The sequence below is a fragment of the Mya arenaria genome, chromosome 14 (genome assembly GCF_026914265.1).
Source record: "Mya arenaria isolate MELC-2E11 chromosome 14, ASM2691426v1".
Classification (NCBI taxonomy): domain Eukaryota; kingdom Metazoa; phylum Mollusca; class Bivalvia; order Myida; family Myidae; genus Mya; species Mya arenaria.
In genome coordinates, this window is record NC_069135.1 from 44,446,131 (window position 1) to 44,470,203 (window position 24,073).

The following is a 24,073-nucleotide window of genomic DNA, read 5'->3' on the forward strand; positions in this document are numbered from 1 at the left end:
ATAACCTAATGCACATCAGCAGGACGTTTGGATGCTATTGAAGTAAGATTATTTGCTAACTTTAACCTTTTCAACAAACTGACAGTTATGGCACATGTATGCATATTCCCTCAGATTCAGAAGATCTAGAGAAGATTTAAGAATGGACCACTTTATAACGTTAACATACCTCGACTTAGCTTTCAGTACAGCAATATTTATGCAAAAAGCTACAGAAACAAGCTCAGTAGCCAAAAGTTTAATCATAAACCTGGTTTAGTGGCACTGGGTAAACGCCAAAGACATAGAACATAAAATCACATACAAGAAACATAGAAGAACAGCACTAAACTCCACAAACAGCACAGTGCATACATACTATATATAAAAAAAATAAGTACGTTTATCAAGAATTGTTATTCTTGGAACGGTCAGTAAAATGTAAATTTACTGGGGGTTTAAACCAGTTTGCGTGCACAACCTCACTCTTATCCCAACAATCCCGAATAAAGTAAAAAGAAAAAACGTAAATGGTAAATCTTAAACGCCAAAGACATAGAATACAAAAACAAGCAATCACAAACAAGACACATTGAACAACAGCACAAACTCCACAAACAACACAGTACACATATACTATTTAACAAGAGCTGTCACAGTATGTGACAAATGCCCCCGAATGTGACATTGACCTATGAACAAGGTCAGTACATGAAAAGTTAAAGATCAAACAAATACATATGGCAAGTTATTTTAAAATTAATTTAAATTTAATATTGCCTTTGAACATAAACTAGAAATGTGTCCATAGGACACGGATGCCCCCACTTCGATTTTTTGTCACAGAAAATAAGCCATAATGATTATTCAGGATAATCTCAAGTCTTTTTTTGCAAATAAAGGGCCGTAACTCCTAAATGACAAAAGCGATTTCCATGGCTATCGAACTTGATCAAGATATTATGGTCACAATCATGTATGTAAAGTTTGGTGAGGATTGGACACATACTTTTCAAGAATTAGATTGGAAACATATATTTTTGAAGTATTTTTGGCAAAAAAGGGCCGTAACTCCTAAATGACTAAAGCGATTTCCATGACTATCGAACTTGATCAAGATATTATGGTCACAAACATGTGTTTAAAGTTTGGTGAGGATTGGACAAACAGTTTTCAAGAATTAGATCGGAAACAATCTTCGGGACGTACGTACGTACAGACAGACAGACAGACAGACGTACGTACGGACAAGGGCAACCCTATATGCCGCCACTTTGTGGGGGCATAAAAATACCACCCATACTTGACAACCTACATTCTGATGTCCTTATATGGAATGCTGAATTCCATTGTGAATAAACACTAAGTGTATCTTTCACCTTAGAGGTAGGGACATGGGTCTTGCGCGTGACACGTCGTCTTGGTATGTCGAACACATGTGGCAAGTTATTTCAAGATCTGTCCATACAAGAAAAAGTTACAGCCCGGACATAACAACCAATACTCTGTATCCTTATATGCAGCACTCCATTGTGAATAAACACCTAAATGTGACCTTGACCTTAGAGGTAGGGACACGGGTCTAGCATGCGACACGTCGTCTTGGTATGTCGAACACATGTGGCAAGTTATTTTAAATTCTGTCCATACAAGGGGAAGTTACAGCCTGGACACGACAACTTATACTCTATGTCCTTATATGCATCATTCCATTGTGAATAAACACTAAGTGTGACCTTGACCTAAGAGGTAGGGACACGGGTTTTGCACGCGACATGTCATCATGGTATGCCGAACACATGTGGCAAGTTATTTAAAAATCTGTCCATACAAGGGAAAGTAACAGCCGGGACACGACAACCTATACTCTATGTCCTTATATGCAGCATTCCATTGTGAATAAACACCTAAGTGTGACCTTGACCTTAGAGGTAGGGACACGGTTCTTACACGCGACACGTCGTCTTGGTATGTCGAACACATGTGGCAAGTTATTTTAAAATCTGTCCATACAAGGGGAAGTTACAGCCTGGACACGACAACCTATACTCTATGTCCTTATATGCAGCATTCCATTGTGAATAAATACTAAGTGTGACCTTGACCTAAGAGGTAGGGACACAGGTCTTGCATGTGACACGTCGTCTTGGTATGCCGAACACATGTGGCAAGTTATTTTAAAATCTGTTCATACAAGGGAAAGTTACAGCCCGGACACGACAACCTATACTCTTATGTCCTTATATGCAGCATTCCATTGTGAATAAACACCTAAGTGTGACCTTGACCTTAGAGGTAGGGACACGGTTCTTGCAAGCGACACGTCGTCTTGGTATGTCGAACACATGTGGCAAGTTATTTTTAAAACTGTCAATACAAGGGAAAGTTACAGCCCGGACACGACAACCTATACTCTATGTCCTTATATGCAGCATTCCATTGTGAATAAATACTAAGTGTGACCTTGACCTAAGAGGTAGGGACACGGGTCTAGCATGCGACATGTCGTCTTGGTATGCCGAACACATGTGGCAATTTATTTAAAAACCTGTCCATACAAGGGAAAGTTACAGCCAGAACACGACAACATATACTCTATGTCCTTATATGCAGCATTCCATTGTGAATAAACTCCTAAGTGTGACCTTGACCTAAGAGGTAGGGACACGGCTCTTGCACGCGACACGTCGTCTTGGTATGCCGAACACATGTGGCAAGTTATTTTAAAATCTGTCCATACAAGGGAAAGTTACAGCCCGGACATGAGTTACTGAGCCGGACACACGGACAGACGGTGCGATTTTAATATGCCCACCTTCGGGGGCATAAAAAACAAACAAAAAAAACTAGGGGTGTTTATCAAGGATTGTTGGGTACCGCCTTGGAACGGTCAGTAAAATGCAAGACTGCAAAGTATATCAATTTGAGTCGTTTAAGGCAAGCTCACGTGTATATTTCACCTAGGTGACCATAATATGGGATCAGTTGTCACATAATCGGGAGGCTTGTGTGCGGTAAACACAACATCATTTTTCACTGGGGCGGGGGCAGAATGGTAGGCTCTGGTTCTATTCCTAGACAAATGCTGCATGTCATTCATTTAAGGAAGTTTGAAAGTATATAACTCCCTAGAAATGGGCTATTATCTTTCAAAATTGAGTCTTGAACATACAGAAACTTCCCACATTTTGGGTTTTATTGTATATGGTGAAAGCTTAGGAGTTCAAAATATCCAAACTGGATGGGTGTTAATGTTACATCTGAGGCACATTTTAAATAAGTCTTAAATGAAAATGAATTGTTTAAAAACACATTGTGGGGTTGTCATGACTCGAGCTTCGAAGGAAATTTTCATTATGCTTATACGACCAGCAGAAAAGCCATTTCCATTCAGCAATGCATAAATTTCATACTTGTTGTTTCCATGTGTTTCAAACATAGGTAAAATCATCTACATATTTAACTTGGTGACCGATATACCGGTACCTAGCTGAATATCGACATGACTTTTCTTAATACAACTTCACATTTTGTTGTTGTTGTTTATGTATAAACTTCGCTTTTCGTATAGTGACTTAACAATTCATATGGAAATTGCCAACCAGTAACTGAATGGTTAGGAACACAAATGGTTGTACAAGTACATGTAAATGCGAATATATTGTAATGAGTTTATACAGAGATACATATAATTTGTCGGAAAGATTTAAGTCTGTTATATTACACCGGAATACATCGCAACTATCTGCTTCTGACAGCTTAGCGTACAAAAGCTAGCAAACATATCATTACCATACATTGAATGCATTTTATGCCATAGGAAGTGTCGAATACTATCATTATTGATGCAAACAAAAAGTATATGGTGCCAGATGGATTCAGTTTGCATTCTACATTGTGGGCAAATATACACGTACAGTTTAGAAAACAGTTTACTGAGCAGGAAAACAACTGACTGGCAGTATGGTAAGTGTTCTCTGTACAGTTGTGCAGAGGGCCCTTTCCAAGATATACATCTTCGCCATTTCACTTTCTATGCTGATAAAATCGGACAAAAGTATTTGTTGTATAATAATAATATCTTTATTTAGAGAAGGTATAAACACATTATGACATAATTACAGGTTCAACCATAACAACATCATATTTACAATGTGGCCTTCTATGAAGAAAAACAAACAAACAAAAGCAAAATGCATTTGGTAAATCATAAAACATCTGCATCGCACTTATACATTTCTATACAAGAACTTTTGATGTTTTGAATATAATTATTCTATACAAATCATGTTTAATTAACAATTATTTCAATAAACATCATGAACACACCGACAGACACTCAGTAAAACACAACAATTTATAAAACAACAGTTATTTCAATCTTTAAGATAATGAAAAGATGATGTACCTTTTTGAAACTAATGATATGCATATTTCAAGAGGTGCACTTTGTAATTATGCTTAAATGTGTTTAACTTTTTTGCATTTCGTATTTCATCCTGAATAGTATTCCAAACCTCCATACTGTAGTACAAAAAGGAATCCATGAAATAGTTAGTTCGCGGTGTTTGTATCAAAACTAAATCTTGTTTTGAAGTTGATCTTATTTGCAAAGATTAGCAATTCAGACATATACCTCGGGGCCTTTCCACTAAGGGTATTATAGACAAGGGTTGCACAGTGATATTTACACCTGTGTGTAAACGTTAGCCACTGAAGTTCTTGTAACAATCCGTTTGAAGATGATCGTTTAGAAATTTTAAGAATGATTTTTGCAGCCCTATTTTGCAAGGATTTAACTTTATGTAAGTAACTTGAGTTTCCTTTGCCCCAAATATGACAACAATAATCTAAAATTGGAAGGATATATGCATTGTAAAACAAACGTTTCATCTCATCATTGAGGTAGAACAATAAACGTTTGAACTTTCAAAAGTGAGATTTTACAGTTGATTTTTTTGCAAACAATTTCTATTTGCGGACGCCATTTTAGGTTATTAACTATATAGATTCCAAGTAGTTTTTGCACAGTCACATTCTCTATTGCTGTTCCATCGATTGTAAGATTTAATTTACTAACTTGTTTTGTTTTATATATAGTTCCGATAACCATACACTTGGATTTAGTTGGATGCAATGACATGTTATTTATTTGGCACCAATCGACAACGAGATTAAGATGTCATTGTAGTTTACTTTCAATGATATTTACATTACTACCAGTTTCATGCAATGTTGAGTCATCTGCAAATAAAAATCGATGTTCATATTTGTTTTACAAAGCCATTGTCATTGATATATATAAGAAACAGCAGTGGACCAAGAATGGATCCCTGAGGTACTCCTGATGATATTGGAAGCAAGCCAGACTGTATGTTTCCCACTTTAACTAATTTAACTACCGTAAATTACTGGGTATTAGACACACTTTTTCCCCTCAGATTTCGATGTAAAAAAATGCCTGCGTCTAATAACCAGTAACAAGCTTTTGAACTTTTTTTCTGAGGTCGATTTCAGGCCGTGAGTTTGTTTAGATTTATGTAGAAAAGGATGTTACTTGCGTCATATCGATCGAGTATATACGGGTTAAAACAGCAGTTGAAGATCAGGATACGGTATATCGTAAGACGTTGATAATTTTAAAAAATGTTGTAAGATTAAAATTATTAAAATTATTCAATATTATTTTAAATATAACAATAATAAAACATGCATATAAAAAGCAAAGTTAGGCACTGTCAAAATATTTTTTGTCAGTTGTACGATATGGTGTGAAAAACTCGCACTGCCTTTAGACCTGTTTAACATACCAATACTACAAAATGATGCGATAATGGTCTTGTTTTTTCACACTTTTCCATGTTATTCATTTTTTTCTGTAGTGTTGACATTTTGAGAACAAACCCGTACAATATAAGGTTTTGGCATAACTTAACTTTCATACTCGACAGGTTATCTTTTACGATATACTGTCAGAAAGAAATCTTACAAATTGTCATAAAGGTACTTTTCAGTGCCATCCAGAAACAAATTGCCACACTCAGTACTTTTCAGTGCCTATCCTAACATGAAACGAATAAAAATAAAACAAATTTAGCATTATCATTGTATGGTTTTAAAGATAACCAATGCCATTTTCACGAAAAAATATTTTTTCATCACTGTCAACAAACATGGTGGCCGAAATTGGCAGATGATTTTGACATTCGTCCTTTACACCCAAAACATAGATTAAAAGTTTTTTTCTCAGATTTTTCACAGATTTTTTTGCCTGCGTCTTATACCCCCTTTCGTCTTATACCCAGTCATTTACGGTATTAGATAAGTAGGATTTAAAAAACTTTACGAATTTTCAGAAAAATGATACAAGTTTAATTTATGTAGTAGAATTTCATGATCCACTAAATCAAATGCCTTTCGTAGGTCTAGAAAGACAGCACCAACAATTATGCCACTGTCAATATCTTTTACCCATGCATCTATTAAACTTGTTAACGCTGTACAACAGGAATGGTTTTTCCTTAATCCAGACTGTTTAGTGTGTATAATGTTTGTAGAATGGAAGTAATCTTGAACTTGGTTTGCAATGTGCCTTTCAAATATTTTTGATATTGTTGGCAATATCGAAATTGGACGATATTACTTGGATCATCTTTACATCCTAATTTAAACAATGGTAATACACGTGCAGTTTTCAAGGAGTCTGGAAATATTCCGTTCATGATACTGTTATTTATAATAGACGCAAGTCACCGCAATGTTTAATTACTCTTGGGCCAATCTCATCTATCCCAGTTGATTTACTTATATCAAGTTTATCAATGATCTGTTTTACCTCAAGTGGTGATATGTAATTCAATTCGAACGTTTTGTGCCCAAATTTAACGTTTAGGTCATATTTCAGTTTACTAAAACGTTCGGGTTTAAAGGGCATTTTTTCTATTATATTTGATATATTGGTAAAGTGAATGTTAAGTTCATTAACAATATTGAGTCCTCCAGAAACTTCTCTAGTCTATCACCAATTTGTAGTTGCTCCGGTAAAATTATCTTGCTATTTTTTTTCAAATGAGAAATATCCTTTATATTATTCCAGATAAAGCTTGGATCCTTTTTATCCTTCACCGCTTGATTAAAAAATGCCTTCTTACTTTTTTAATTAAGGCTGTAATTTTATTTCTTAATATCTTATATTTGTCGTGTTCACCATTTCTATGGTACTCGTTTCTTTCAAATATCATTGTTTTTATTTCATCAGTAAACCAGTTAGGTTGAAAATCATGTTTTACTCTTTTTTGCTTAATTAATATGAGCATGTTTAGATAATACTTGATTTAGATACTTGGTATAATGACAGACATAAATGTTTCTTGTCATAAACCTGTTATAAACATAATAAGTATAAGAAAAATTAATAGAACAAGAGATTTTTGTCACACAGTCCCACTGAGCACCATGTTGTCAGGAATATTTGGACAATGAAATATGCATGGACTGAAATTACAGCTCTTTTGTCATTGACATGGATGCCTTTATGACCATTCAAAGTGTCAGGATAGTAGATAGAGTTTTTAATCATGTTCAGATGATGGCTGATATTTGCAAATAAACATGTATCTCTAAGCAGCAGGGAATAATTAAATATGACATAAATTTTAATGACCTCTATGAGTTGTGACCTTGACCTTTGACTCTATAAACTCAAAATCAAAAGGGGTCATCTACTGGTCACCCCCAACCTAAATGTCAAGTTTGAGGGCTATGGGTGCAGGCGTGTTATCACACAGACTAGCTGTTTGCCTTCAAGGTCACTGTGACCTTGACCTTTGACCAAATGACCCCTTAAATCAATAGGGGTCATCTACTAGTTATGTCCAACCTCAAAGTCAAGTCTGAGGGCCATGGTTGCAGGCATTGTTGAGATATCACTCAGACAACCTTTTATCATTTAAGGTCACTGTGACCTTGTACTTTGACCTGATGACCCCTAAAATCAATAGGGGTCATCTACTGGTCAGGACCAGCCTCCATGTCAAGTTTGATGACCAAAGATCCAGGCATTATTGAGTTATCACTCAGACAAGCTTTGACAACATTTTTCCGTTGAAGGTCACTGTGACCTTGATCTTTGACCCGATGTCCCCTAAAATCAATAGGGGTCATCTACTGGTCAGGCCCAACCTCATGTCAAGTTTGATGACCATAGGAATTGTTCAGTTATCACTTGGACAAGCTTTGGTCGACCGACTGACCGACCATGGTAGCTACAATAATGAGCAATCAGGGATACCTTTTTATTATTTTGACATAAATTTCTTATGTACCCCTGTAACGCTACAACTCTCTACCATTTAAGACTGGGCGAAAGAATATATAGTTATATTATACATCGATGTTGAATAATAACGACAAAGTTATTCAATATACACTCGACAGTGATCTAAACTGGATTGAATTTGTTATTACTAAATATTAGTCGTCATTTTCACACAAATATATTTTTGGTCACTAATACCATTATGCATGTACACAACCTGTCAAATTTGTCCCAGATTTACAGATATCGGGATATTTGATAAACAAATGACAAATGTAAGTGTTTCATGATATCTGAACATGTGTTTTGGGCATAATGACATAAATAAATATGTGTTTAATCGTGGGCAATAATATTTTCGTAGAAATTTGAATTTATAATGGAGATAGTTTAAAAATTGTGGTTGGAGGATTCTCTGCGCAAGGACCGTTCGCTACTTTTTGCTGGGATGGTGGATGTCACGAGTCTGCCATAGTAAAACAAAATCGTCAAAAGACTCATTGAAGCCATTAAGGTGGACTAGTAGTTATGGCTGGTGCCAACGATATACCAATACCAAGTCTTGAATATGTCTCTATTGGCTGTGTAAAAAGCTGTGTTTAATAAGACATGTAAACATAAACATGAATACTCCGAGGAAGACAGCTAACCCTTATACATACCACGGTATATTTGCGAAAAACTGTAGGCGTACTGTAGGTGATAAATAATAATGTAACGGTCCGCTCTAAGCGGCCGAAGGTGCGTTCATAATAATATTCCGTATAAAACGGAAGTACGTTCATACCGGATGTAAACTTGGTTGGTAATATGCAAATTAGCAAAGCCCGGGCTATGTGAGAATAGAGAAGTTAGTGTATATAAAGACCAGTGGACCCCTTCAGGGTCGAGCATGCTTTTCTCTGAAGGGATCTGTTGGTGTTTGTTTCATTACGCCAGAAAGCTCGGCTATCTGGTGTTTGTTTATTTGGCTCACATGTTACAAATGGTGGCAGCAGTGGGATAGACAACTGCCGGCTTACATCAAAGAAATAAATGGTATTAATCAACTTGAACTTTGTAGTTGCTTATCTAAAATATTATCTATATTTACCGAAAAGCTCAGCTTTGTCGCATTGTATATAGTTAATAGCTGACGAGTGGACCGAGTTGTTGTTGAAAGATACGATAGATAATTCATGGAACAGAGTTGCCTTACCCTTAAGAGTCCCAGACTGTTTCATTACGACAGAAAGCTCGGCTATCTGGTGTTTGTTTAACGTCGCACGTTACAATAATAATAAAAAAAAACACTTTTTCATTCACATGTATCATAATAATATATGTATAAATAAAAAATATATTACTGTACCATTGCTTTCGGACTGTGTGTGGAAACACGTCGGTCTTGTGGCATTTTTCAACATATCAACTGTACCTGTAGGATACCTGTAGGATGATTTTGGGTTCTGTATAAGGACTTGTGCCCTTTTTAAACCCCTCTTCGTCTAAACTTGTTTCGTCACGATCTATCTTCGGAGCTCATAAAATCTTATCGTGTAAAGGTTGTTGGTAACAGTTATGAGTATATATGATTAAATTACAGCTGTCCATAGACAACTTTGATACAGGTCTCAAAACTGGTACAGCATGTCTCCTTGCCAGTGGCGGTCCAACCTTACTTTAAATGATTCTACATCTTCAGCATCTATCACATGTTGAGGCAAGTCATTCCACACTTGTATAACACGACGAGAAAACTGGTGCTGGCAGAAAGTGGTCCTAAATCTGGGTTTTTCAAGCTTTAAGTTATGCTGTACAAAAAGATTTACTGCCGTCAAAGACACTAACTGTTAGTTGGTTTGTTTTTAATGTCAAAAATTGGCACAAATAAAAATGTACAACCCGAAACGGTCGACTCGCCCTAACGGGCTTAGGACTGCTTTTCAGCACAATATATATCTTAAAGCTGAGTCAGATACGGAACTGTCATCTATTTTTAATAAATATCCCCGTTTTTAGAGTATCCACGGTCGTCGTATGTTTTACGACATTACCTTTTAACTGTATAGTGTACAATGTTGTGTAACTGTATAGTGTACAATGTCAGTGCTGATACTTGAATAGAGATCAACGTGGACCGATAACACTGCATTCGGAACTCCTCGGCCATTTTATCGAAAACAACGTTGTTTTTTTTTTTAAAAAAGGCCGAGGAGTTCCGAATGCAATTTTCCCAATAACCATCTTAAACGATATCTTAAGTCGATACATATAATAATAAATAAATGTGCATTAATATATAAAACATGTGAAGTGCAGTTATAAATTAAATGCAATTTGTAAACAATACGTACGTTTTTACGTTATGCTAATAAAATGTCGTCGGTTTCATGTTTACTAATTACACGTGATCAAACATCGGTTTCAGATAATGATTATATAGAAATATGAAATATAGCAAAGTTATTTGCGCCAAAATTGTTATTGTTTGACTTGTTCATTTATATGAGCTATTTCTGATGTGTCTTTTTCTGTATGTGTTTCTTTTTAGTGAGTATAATATAGTTCACACGGTCTCTATCCAAACATTATGAAGAATAAATTAACTATCCTTATTTTAAGCTGAAAACTTCTCCAGAAGAACTAAAATGAACTTATAAAAGATGTTGTTATCAGTTTTATGTTCCGTAAGAAGCTAAATAATAAGCTGTTTATTGCTATAATTATTATTATTATTATTATTATTATTTTTCTATCATGAATTAATAATAAATAATACCCAAAGTACGTATACTAATGTATATATAGTAAATGAAATCGATGCTGTATAGAATATTAACACACATGTTATTTCTTCAAGAGACAAAATGGACTGAGAAAGAAGGAGAATGTGTTTTAAAATGAAAATAATCATTTACTTACTAATTTACTATGAAATCAACTACATAACTTAATAAATACATAACAAGTATGTGTGATGTTATGTCCACAACGATACAAACTGTTCATCACATTCTGACGGAATATTTTCATGTTTACAAATGAGTTTTTCAATGAATATTAATGGTGTTGTTTTTTTAACCACATCTATATATTGCTTTCCCTTTTTACTCATTTCCTATGTGATTTTATGTCTATTCAATATTGAAAAGTGTGTTTCAAACTTTTAAGTCATAAGGCAATATATAATTAGTTTTAATAAATTTATAAACATCATTAACATCTTTTGAATTTTTCAAATATCAAAGGTGTTTTCGCCGTTAACTTTAACACTCTAACACATTAACAGCTCTAATTAATCCGTAAATAAGGTGTGAACAACATAATACCAATCGGCATTTTATAGGCACGCTTCCATTCAAAAGTAGGCCGAAAAGGTAATCAAATAGTGGGCCGAGTTGACCCGACATCTCTCAAGTAGAAGTGTGTGCTTCGATTTCCGTACATTTTTCGAACAGCTTCTTTAACTTCGTCTTTTTTTGTTCAAATTCGTTAAAATTTGAAATAACAACCCTTTATAAAGCATATTAAATTATGTGTTCATGTTTTTTTGGTTAAATAAATGAGTTCTTATTGGAGTCTACTTCTCCAAAATTGGATCTCACTTTCCAGTATTTTATACCCAACCAACTGTTGACCGCAACGTTTTCTTTCGGCTAATTCATTGTTTACCAAAATGTTCATCGACGAAATGAAACTGACTGAAAATGTTGTACGAAATTTTAGAGTTGCCAAAATATTTCGAGAAAATACTGATAAGATCACAAGTATAGACTTTTCCTCAAATGGAGAGACTCTGATATCAAGCAGTGATGACGACTCGATCGTAATATACGACTGTCAAGGAGGGACGTATGTATATTTTCACATATTTTCGCGAATATGATTATATGTTAATCCTGAAAGGTTTATCAGAATCAACGTTTACCAGTTGTGCCACTCGTATTATCAAATAATTCACAATATGTTCAACCGAATCAGTTTCTACCTAGTTCTTTACATCAACACACTGAGTGGTACCACACTGGTCTAGTCCAAATAATTGTACGTTGACAGATTTTTTTATGATTTTTGATATGGCAAATCCTTCACATACAAATTGTTTTGTACGAAAAGTGGGTAGTTATTCCGAGCTTTTTCCGGGTTAAAGCGTATTGGGTCTATAAAATATTAAAAACAAGAAATATTACCAGATAATGTTTTTTATATTAGTTCTGTAAACAAAAAATAAATATCCAACATATAATTATGAGTTTGACAGGTTTTCTTCATTTCATTCTGTCAAAACAACAATATTTACATGAAGGGCACCTGCAAGTCTTCAGTTCACAATTTTAAAACCATCGGAACATTTCGGCCATGGCCTAGTTGTTATGATTGTATTTTCGAGGTCTATCTCCAAGCTAGTTGGAGGTAGCCGACTTATTACGATTGGGTCGAGTTGTTCCGCTTTGCATAATTGTTGTCTGTGTCAGTCAACTTTCGTTTTATTGGAAAGGTAAATAATGTGTTTTAATGCAAATTCGTCAAATAAAAAATCCGCCTTTAATGCGGCGTTGCCGCATTGGCGTCTTGTTTTATTCATCATCTTGCATGATTGTCAAAAGATTGTAAGTCACTTTTCCCTGGGCTAAAGTTCCTTTATAACATCCATCTGTCATGAATCGCCTGTCTGTTGTTACATATGTTACCATGATAAAATGTGAATGTGAGTGCACAGATTATTGGTCCCAATTTTGACTAAGGGTCCTGTTCCTATTAAATAGCTGGGGGAAAAACCTTTTTTTTTGCCAAATAACACTCATTAATTATAAATTTGTTTGATTTTCAGTGAAAATTACATGTCAAAAAAACAGCAAATTTTGAACAGTTGAATTTCATTGTATGATTGTGATGTGCATTTCCCTCACAATAATGGTACTTTATGTGATTTCTTGGGGAATTTTCACTTACAATTTATTTTTATTTTTTCAGGCCAAAAAGAACATTGAACAGTAAAAAGTATGGAGTTGATCTTATAAGATACACACATGCAGTCAATACTGCCCTACACAGTTCAACAAAAATTGATGGTAAGTCAAATAAGCTTTTATGAGATACTTTCAAGCACTCGGGTGTATAAAACCTTGTTACGGAATTTTACAGTAGATATAATTACACTATTTCTCATAATAATCTGTTTAAAACTATTAAATTTGTACAATACAGATGTTGTCAATAGGGGCACGCTAGTGATTTTCTCCAATCTGATTGTCACTGTGTCCTTGGTGTTATCAGCGATGCTGCCTTTTCCATTTGGTGACCTCCTTCTTTCCGTATTAACCGTACACCATCCATGTTGGTTTGATAGTGATGTTATAGCTTCTTATTGTATATTTCAGACACCATCCGATACCTATCGCTGCATGATAACAAGTACATCAGGTATTTTCCGGGACATACAAAAAAGTAAGAAAAAATAGTTTTAATTTACAAAAAAAGAATGAAAATATGTGATATAATTTACCAAGCTTTCTGGTTACTAGGGATGACCCTGACACAGTCACACAAAACTTGAGTCCCTGACACTCATTTTGGTAGGGACCCCCATCTCTGGAAACACAAAATAATCTGTATTGAGTATTAACTGGTATATTTGGACCCTATAAAATTACCAGAGATCCAAACTTTGTCAACCACGAGGGAACCCATTTCTTGGGAAAACACTTGGGTGTATAATAGCTTTGTCAACCATGTGGGAACCCAATTCTTGGGAAAACATTCAAAGGAGTGTCAGGCATACTCATTGGTAAAGAAGCTGTACTTTTTGAATTCCAGCAAAACTAAACTTTTACACAGAATGAATAGAGATCTAAGAGGCCACCCTTAAAAAATTGGCTTGACCAACTTGCCAAAAATGCCTGGATAAAAATATTTTTTGAACCCCGGGAGTAAGATTATATATATATAAATAATATATGATTGAGATACAATTTATAAATATATATATTTATAAATTGTATCTCAATCGAACTTGTGCAGTAGTTAGATATCCATGAGAGCTTGGCTCCTTTCGTAAACCAGTCAGATCCACCCATGCATTACTATATTATGGCCCTTGAATTATTCAAAACTGCTACAATACAGGTTGTGAACATAGAGCCTCCATTTATTTTATTACCCACAATTTTCTGAACTTGTACAGTAGTTATGTCTCTCCCCTTCTGGAGGAGACATATTGTTTTTTTGCCCTGTCTGTCAGTCTGTATGTCACACTTTGTTTCCGCTCAATAACTTGAGAATGCTTAGACCCAGGAACTTCATACTAACCTTGAGGTGAAAAAACGTTTTCCGCTCAATAACTTTGTAACACTTGCGTCTAGGATCTTCATACTTGGTATGTCAGTTGGTCATGACTAGTTGATGACCCTTTTGTTTGTCTGTCACAAATCACGTCTGCTCAATAACTCTTGAACCATGTGAAGGATTTTGAAATAACTCGCCATAAATATTTACCATATTGAGATGATGTGCAGAGCACATGTTACAACATGTCTTGCTGTCTGTCAGTACGTCACAAATCCGGTCCAGCTTGTCTGTCTGTACAGTGTAGGTCAAAAATCCTGTCCCTCTCCATAATTTTTTAACCACTTGAACAATTTTGAAATAACTCAAGACAAATGAAAAATGCCTCGTATGAAAATAATGTTCACCTGCACCTATGGTGACTCTTCTGGCACCACTGACTGACATGATACATGTATATTCTGACATGAGCAATCACCAAGATGATTTCAGGCCTTCAGCATCCATGTCAGTCACGCCCCCGATTAGAAATAAAAATGTTGTTATGTAATATAGGTGTCAAACTCTCACTTAAAGATCATGGGTTCGAACCCAACATCAAGGAAATAGACTGAGAGTGATCTATATCAGCTTTTCTGTCTTTACAATACAGCTGGAATATATAAGCTTAAGCCAATATAAATGAAAAAACTATTCTTTTGAATACTAATGGAAAACTGAAAACATTTTCATTTCACTTTATTCTTTCAGTATGTTTTTCAGACATGAATTGTTTAGTATTACATTTCAGGGTGGTATGTTTGAACATGTCTCCAATAAATGACACTTTCTTGTCGGGATCCCTGGACAAGACAATACGGCTGTGGGATTTACGCTCGCAGAATTGTCAGGTAAGCCTTAAAGTGGTTTAGTCCTGAACTTTATTCCTTATATTTAAATTAACTGACCAAACCTAAATATGTTGAGAACACAATTTTTTTTTTGTATTAATAACTGAAGGTCACAACTAGTGATGGGATTGAACTAAAACTTGGTATATAGATAGAAGGCAATGAAAGGAAGTGCGGTGCTCAAGAACCCTAATACTATCATGGGATCGACTGTGGAAACACCGATGGTTATAAATAATAATATCCCATGTGTGATGCAATTTAATTTTTACCATTTTTATAGGTAAAAATAACAAAGGTTTGGATTGATATCAATAAATTTATATAACAGTAGAGTTTTTTGAAGGCTGGCCACATCACTTACTGTAATAGAATTTTGTTCCTTTGATTTCCTTTATCCACCGCCGAAAGGCAAAAGGGATACCTCGGTATAGAAATGATGTGCCTGTGCGTGTGTGTGCATGCGTGCGTGCATGTGTCTAATGTATTAGAACCATATCCCTGGTTGCAGCATGTTTTGAATAATCCCTTTTGTTACTGTTTCTGCCTGGAGTATAACTTAGAAAGACTTTGATGTTTTGAAACCAAACTTCATAGATAGATATATCTCATTGGAAAGCAGTGCAGTGCATAAGACCTATAACTAGGCCTGCAGTAGGTTTTAGTTATTGCCCTTTGTGAATTTTGTTAATTGCTTTCAAATGTCTTATGATCTTGATAAGGAAAGTGACCAAATTAAGCAAGCCAGTGTGGGCCTTTTGTTTCAAAATTGGTGCTTGTCTAGGCAAAAACTTAAAACCTACCGATTGGATTGAAATAAAATTTGGTATAAAGGGGATGGTAATGAGGGGAAGTGAAGTGCACAAGAGCCATAATCCTATCATGCATATTAATTAAGTTACCTCCCCTTAACCATTTGTTCATGATTGGTGCTTGTCTGGGGCTATATCTTGGAAAATACTAAAGGAATTGAAATGAAACTTTTTATATAGATAGATGACAATGAGAGAAAGAGCATTACACAAGAACCATAATCCTGCATACATTCTAGTTATCTCCCCTTATCCGATTTTTTTCACAAATGGGTACTTGTCCGGAAATGTAGATAGATGGAAATAAGAGAAAGTGCATTACCAAAGTACTATAATTCTACTCTGCATTTTTAAGTTATCTCCCCTGCAAATCCGGAGTTTATCCAGGCCATATCTTGGAGATTTGTGAATTATGTCTCCCCCTCTCTGGGGGAGACATATTGTTTTTGCCCTGTCCGTCAGTCCGGTAGTCCGATAGTCCGGTAGTCCGGTAGTCCGGTAGTCCGTCAGTCCGTCAGTCCGTCCGTACGTCACACTTCGTTTCCGATCGATAACTGGAAAACCGCATGACCTAGGATCACCAAACTTGGTAGGGAGGTTGGTCATGAGGTGTAGAAGATCCCTATTGTTTTTGGGGTCACTAGGTCAAAGGTCAAGGTCGCGGCGACCCCCAATGTAAAAAACATTTCCGCTCAATATCTTGACAATGGTTTGACCTAGGTTCACCAAACTTGGTAGGGAGGTTGGTCATGAGGTGTAGAAGATCCCTATTGTTTTTGGGGTCACTAGGTCAAAGGTCAAGGTCGCGGCGACCCCCAATGTAAAAAACATTTCCGCTCAATATCTTGAGAATGGTTTGACCTAGGTTCACCAAACTTGGTAGGGAGGTTGGTCGTGAGGTGTAGAGGATCCCTATTGTTTTTGGGGTCACTAGGTCAAAGGTCAAGGTCGCGGCGACCCCCAATGTAAAAAACATTTCCGCTCAATATCTTGAGAATGGTTTGACCTAGGTTCACCAAACTTGGTAGGGAGGTTGGTCGTGAGGTGTAGAGGATCCCTATTGTTTTTGGGGTCACTAGGTCAAAGGTCAAGGTCGCGGCGACCCCCAATGTAAAAAACATTTCCGCTCAATATCTTTAGAATGGTTTGACCTAGGTTCACCAAACTTGGTAGGGAGGTTGGTCGTGAGGCGTAGAGGATCCCTATTGTTTTTGGGGTCACTAGGTCAAAGGTCAAGGTCGCGGCGACCCCCAATATAAAAAACATTTCTGCTCAAAATCTTGAGAACGGTTTGACCTAGGTTCACCAAACTTGGTAGGGAGGTTGGTCATGAGGTGTAGAAGATCCCTATTGTTTTTGGGGTCACTAGGTCAAAGGTCAAGGTCGCGGCGACCCCCAATGTAAAATACATTTCCGCTCAATATCTTGAGAATGGTTTGACCTAGGTTCACCAAACTTGGTAGGGAGGTTGGTCGTGAGGTGTAGAGGATCCCTATTGTTTTTGGGGTCACTAGGTCAAAGGTCAAGGTCGCGGCGACCCCCAATGTAAAAAACATTTCCGCTCAATATCTTGAGAATGGTTTGACCTAGGTTCACCAAACTTGGTAGGGAGGTTGGTCGTGAGGTGTAGAGGATCCCTATTGTTTTTGGGGTCACTAGGTCAAAGGTCAAGGTCGCGGCGACCCCCAATATAAAAAACATTTCTGCTCAAAATCTTGAGAACGGTTTGACCTAGGTTCACCAAACTTGGTAGGGAGGTTGGTCATGAGGTGTAGAAGATCCCTATTGTTTTTGGGGTCACTAGGTCAAAGGTCAAGGTCGCGGCGACCCCCAATGTAAAAAACATTTCCGCTCAATATCTTGAGAATGGTTTGACCTAGGTTCACCAAACTTGGTAGGGAGGTTGATCATGAGGTTTAGAAAACTCCTATGTTTTGGGGGGTCACAAGGTCAAAGGTCAACGTCGCTGTGACCTCTAATGTAAAAAAATATTTCCGTGCAATATCAGGAGAATGCTTTGATCTAGTTTCAATTGCTGCTTTTATTTTATTTAATGAAATTGACATTAAACTTAAAAAGTAAACTATATAACATTTTCCTACTTGTGTATAATTGCAAAACTCCACCTACAGAGGTCATGAAAGGTCGACCGGTTTGTGCAAAATAAACAGAAAAAATTTGTACAGAAAATCAAGTGTTAATGTAAATATTAAAGATGATGATGTGATCTTTTGAAGAATACAGTGTTGTTGTTACAGGGCATGATGCACCTTCCAGGCAGGCCGGTCGCCACCTTTGATCCAGAGGGACTCATATTTGCAGCAGGCATCAACTCCGAGTGTGTCAAACTCTACGATCTTAGGTCCTTTGATAGGGTACGTATAACTAGCAAACCTTATATTGATATTGCATGGAAATTACTATTTTGTTCACTTGGTTGGCATATTCTTGAATGTTTAACAAATTATGTAATAACCAGGTTTGTAATGAAAAAAACTCAAGGAATTGAATTATTGATTTAACTTGTTATGTAGCAAGCTCACATCGATATCTTCTATGCATTTAGGGTATGTAGGGTCAAGGTCACTATTACAAAAAAATGAAAATAGTTTTCGCTCAATAACTTCAGTATTGACATATAGTGATGAAACTTAGAATGTAGCAAGCTCACATGGAGATGTACATGTACCAAGGGATTTCATTTTGGGCTTTGTAGATCAAGCTAGGTCAGTATTACTAAAATAGAAAAACAGTTTCCACTCAATAACATATTGACATGTATTGATGAAGCTTGATATGTAAAAAGCTGATTAACCTTGGGATTGCATTAGGGGGATGTGGGGTCATGGTCCCTTGTACTAAGAATAGAGGAATGGTTTCAACTCAATAACTTAATAGTTCAGATTGTATGTTTTCTACATGAAAGCTCTTAAGGTGGAGTAATGCAATCAGTTGTGTCACTGTTACTCACTTGCTTTATTAGGATTAATGTTTGGGATGAAACTTGGTATGCTGTAAGCTTATGTGAAGCTGTACCTGGCATTTCATTTGGAGTCAATGGGGTCATGTTCAAGGTCACTGTCACAAAGAAATAGAAAAAAGTTCTCAGCTCAATATTTTTAGGTATAATTGCCATATACCCCGGTACTGATGAAATTTATTATACATGTAGCAAGCTTATGTGGAGATGTCGGTTAGTAAAAACAAAATAAAGTTGCTACTTTTGTTTCGGATGACATCCAAAATATTAATTTGCCATAAATAAAAAACAACAACTCTGTCTTGCTTTTATAAAGTTATGCCTCTTTTTTGAAATTAAAAGAATTGAATATCTTGATCTGGAATTGTTAAATGTTTTTTTTAGATTGCACATCATGGGTGTACAATATTAGACATTAGGCTTGTTTCAGTCACATCACTGGCTTAATAAGTTTCTGAAATATGACTCTTGGTGATAAAAGAAAAATCTTAAACCAATATTCAATATAATATGGCTTTTTGTGACAAGTGAAATAGGCAACGACTCTGATAAGAGGTAACATATTTCATTTAGCACCTAACACAGATAATGACCACCCTCAATTATAACTTACTTAGTTTAAAGAAAATTTTGAATGCAATTCCACATGCATTTGTTTGTCCAGGTTTATCATGTGACTAGTAAATTTCTCCAATGGTTAAACATTTAAAAATTCTTAATTTCATGATTGTTTGACCTCATGTCATATAATTGTCAAGTGCTTTTTGGCATGATACAGGGTCCGTTTGCAACGTTCAAGCTTCCCCAGGACAAGGATTGTGACTGGACTGGGATGAAGTTTAGTCCAGACGGGAAGTTTATTGTCGTTTCCACGAATGGCCAGGTTATCAGACTTATTGATGCCTTTCAGGGAACTCCACTACAGACATTTGTGGTAATAATACAACATACAAATTATTATTTATTCCTTCACCACTTGGGTGTTGGGGGCTATTTAAGGAATGAATTGCAGGATTGATGTCATTATCTGGATATGATCGCAACTGGGCTGGAGTTTGTGTGTGGAGTCCGAACAAGAGACATTGTATTTGAGACCAATAGAACATTATTATCAGTATATCCCCCAGGGCCTAAGTGGATGTTGGTACTGCCATCCCTTCACAGGCAGAGCTGGGTTCCCTACATGCCACACTTGGTCCGACATGCCTGATCCAGGCACACGACATGTATTAGAAGTTATGCAATAAACCATGAAAGCAAAATTTTGCGAGTGCTCCTCAAAGTTAAATTTGAACCCTGAAGAGTACCGTTAACCATTGTCTATAGGACGCACTAGTTTTCCCCAGAATTCTTATAAATAAAATGTCTGTGTATTGTACATAGTATTAGGCTTTTGACCAGTTTTTTCCAAAGTCCATTTAAAGCTGAAATATGTTTGTTTACATTTTACGTCAATGTGACATGACTCATATAGATTTATGGATTTAGTTATAACGGCAGTAAAAAATTGGATATGGTTAGCATCAGCAGACAACAACAAATGAAAGTAGTTAATTATTTTAAAGTTTAGAAATTGTATGATAGTTTTTACGTTATGTGATTCTGTATAAGAAACAAATAGAAATGCCTCCAGTGAAGTGTCATCATTGTGCACTGTTGATGTGTGAAGGTGTGGAAAACTCCCTCTGCATTAGGGCCGCTGCCTTACTACCAATAGTACAAACTGTGACGTTGACAGTGTTGATTGCCCCATAATACCACTTGTTTGAAGTACTTAAGGTGTTGGGAACATTTAAGTGCAACGACCACTTATAATTTAAGGGCCTCGTGGAGAGCAACATCGGGATGACAGATTTAAATTGTTGTTTATTGATTTTATATTACGGTATTGCTATCAACTGTTTATATGCTTTGCACTGTTGATATTTCAATATATTTTATCATTTATGTACATGTGCTGTACTATTTAATAACCTTTGCAATTTTCACAATTCAGTAAAATTCGTCAAAACAAATATAGCGGCTGGCAATTTTGACAATTTTTTACCCCATCCTATATAATAGTGGCATTTAGTTTTTTCTCTAGATTTTTCTCTTTGTTGTTTTTTTTGCCTTTGTCCTATATATGGTAGCGTCCTATCCATAATGATTTACGGTACCATTTAAGATCTGCAGACTGGGAAAACAATGTTTGGATTGTTGAAGTAATTAAAATCAATTAATGTAGATTTAATAATTTTGGCAACTGATCTTTCAATTAAGATTTTTTACGACTATGTGAAATTAAGACATTTCCTGTAAAAAAACAACAGTGAGCAACAACAGAGAATTTTGACTACAATGTCCCCATAAAGCAGTGCTGCTAATGCATTCATTGTGTTTTCTTATCATTTTGAGTGTGTTTTATTAACTCCTAATGACCTCAAAAGATCTAATTGCTCCATTGGTGAATGAACTACAAAAAAGGGGAAACACATCCCTGGCCCATTCCATTCAGCCTGAAATCCCTTCCATAAATCCTGGGGGAAACACTGATTATAACAAACCATGAAATTATTGTGGTTGAACCTTGTATCAGAGTTATTGCATTTCACACATGAATATTCCGGTACTTTTAGGGCCACACAAACACTAAAGGGATCCCACTGGAGGTATCCTTCAGCCCGGACTCGCTGTTTGTGTTCAGTGGGTCGACAGACGGGCGTGTGCACTGCTGGAGCACAGACACTGGGGCCAAGGTGGCCACCATGAGCTGCGACCATCCCGGTGCTGTACAGTGCGTAGGCTTCAACCCCAAGTTTATGATGTTGGCCACTGCTTGTACAAACATGGTAGGTAACTTCTTCAAACCTATAAATGCTGTTACAAGGTGCCTGATACTGATTGATTGCAGCATGTTAATGGTTGCCTAGGTGTGTCTGAATAAATGTACGTGTTTCACTGACCATTAGAATAAAAGTTGAGGTATTGTCATTGTGGCCATGTCATCTACATTGTTTATGTGCAAAAACTTCAATAAACATGTTGCCAGAGACAATAAACACATGTTTAGCAAGGCCCAGGGCTGCTTAAATCAGACAATTGGTTGATTTTGAACAACTTTCACTAGACCGACTTCATTCACAGAAAATGGCTAAAAAAATCAATCCTATTTTTTTTCTTTTTTTTTATAATTTTGATCCAAAGTGGCTTAGTCAGTTGAAAATGTGATATATAAACCTTGGCAGCTGCTAATCCGCTATGATGATCTAGTGATACCTGGAAATTGGCTTGCAGCATGCAGCTACCCATTAACATACTGTTTAAATCTCTCCGTTTGTTATATAACAAACTGCTAATGCCAATGATCATTACATGAAATTATGCTGCAGTCATAGATTCTTACAACATTGTTCAGTTTGTAAATTAGCAAACAGTTCAAAAAGTACCATTTATTTTACAGTTTGTAAATGTATATATAAGTAGATCATTTTGGGGCAAATTAATACATTATTTTCTGAGGGTGATGGCCCTGGACTGAGATTTCAAAAATTTAGCAGCCCTAGCAAGGCCCATAACTCTGGCTTTAGTAATGGTTAATGAATGTTTATTTTCCAACTAAAAATTACAGAAGTGCTTTGGCAGTTTATCCTCGGTGCTCTTGGAAGTGTTTTTAGAATTAAATTGCCTCAAAAAGATTTTTTGACATTATTGCGGATTAAGTATGTTATAATTAACTTATAAATTGCATAGCTATTTTACTGCTGCTCTCATATTTAAGCATCTTTAATGCAATTTGAAACATCTTCTGTGTATAAACATTTCAACTAAGACTATTTTCATCCATTTCTTTCAGGCTTTCTGGTTACCGTACATAGACGAATGAGGGAAGAGCAATTTTTGGGCATAAAGACATTGACACAGAGGCACAAACCCTGAAGTGTATATAACAGCAGCGCATATTGTGTTCACAGGAATATCTTCTACAGTTAACTTCACTAATGACCTGGAATAATTTGTAGATAAGTGTGTAGAACAATGGTGCACTAAATACTAGGTTATGAACTGGTACAAACAGGGATCTTTGTGGAGGACAGATTGGACACAAGACTTATGTGTGCATTTGCAATGGTGTGTAGGTTTGTCATATAATACAAAAGGAAAGCTACATCACGGCCATTGATAGTGCATTATTCATGTACCAATTCAATCACAAATAATAAAGAGTTAGCAGTGTTTAGACATTTCGAACACCCTGAAATTTCTGGTTTATTGGATGCTTTTTAATATAAAGGTTTCTATTCTATGTGTATACAGGTATGAATAACCCATATTTGGGGTCTTAGTTAAATTGAGATATTCATGTTTGTTTTGATATTGATATGAGCATGTCACTGTTTCCATGTGTTATCTGGAGTACTGTAATGTATAGTTTTTATTTCTGTTCACAGTAGACATAACAACTTCATGTATTATCATTCTGTCATTAGATTATGAAAATCAGTGTTTTGTTTTTGTGGTTCAGCTGGCCTTTAAATACCCCTGACATTTTCATGGTATACTTGGCTAAACATACATATCATGCTTATGCGATTGAAATGTGTACGTCGTTTGTGCTTCCATGTGTCTGTAAACAATTGCGTGTGAACACAATACAGTCCTAAGTTTTGATTGTATCTCGATGAAACTTAGTTTGATATCCATCAGAGCTTGGATCCTTTTGAAAACCATATTCCAAAAAAAATGCTATTTTTAGCCTGGTCTATAGCCAAGTCTAGGATTAAAGAGGGACAACTTGTTTTTGGTTGTGCAGTTGGTTTTATGTTTGCCCTTGTTAAAAAGAGATCAA

The 24,073-nt window shown here is 36.0% G+C and overlaps 2 protein-coding genes across 4 annotated transcripts in view; one reads left to right on the forward strand and one right to left on the reverse strand.

Annotated features, from left to right (window-relative positions):
• Positions 1–10,342, reverse strand: part of LOC128217822 (kelch domain-containing protein 10-like) — a 35,584-nt gene extending 25,242 nt beyond the window's left edge. For 2 of the 3 annotated variants that reach the window (XR_008258274.1, XM_052925224.1), the window contains exon 1: positions 9,648–10,342. Coding sequence is in view for 2 of the 3 variants with exons in the window: in XM_052925224.1 (XP_052781184.1) it covers positions 9,648–9,702 (55 nt within the window). In the remaining variant the exon portion in view is untranslated. The remainder of the gene's footprint in view (positions 1–9,647) is intronic. The other variant, XM_052925225.1, reaches the window with a different exon arrangement.
• Positions 10,343–11,935: 1,593 nt separating this feature from the next.
• LOC128218300 (WD repeat-containing protein 82-like) lies at positions 11,936–23,728 on the forward strand. The gene is made up of 8 exons (XM_052925946.1): positions 11,936–12,130; positions 13,253–13,350; positions 13,660–13,726; positions 15,354–15,453; positions 18,524–18,640; positions 20,024–20,179; positions 21,864–22,076; positions 23,081–23,728. Exons 1-8 carry the CDS (start codon positions 11,955–11,957, stop codon positions 23,108–23,110), a joined length of 957 nt encoding a protein of 318 aa, XP_052781906.1. The 5' UTR covers positions 11,936–11,954; the 3' UTR covers positions 23,111–23,728.
• The last annotated feature ends 345 nt before the right edge of the window (positions 23,729–24,073 follow it).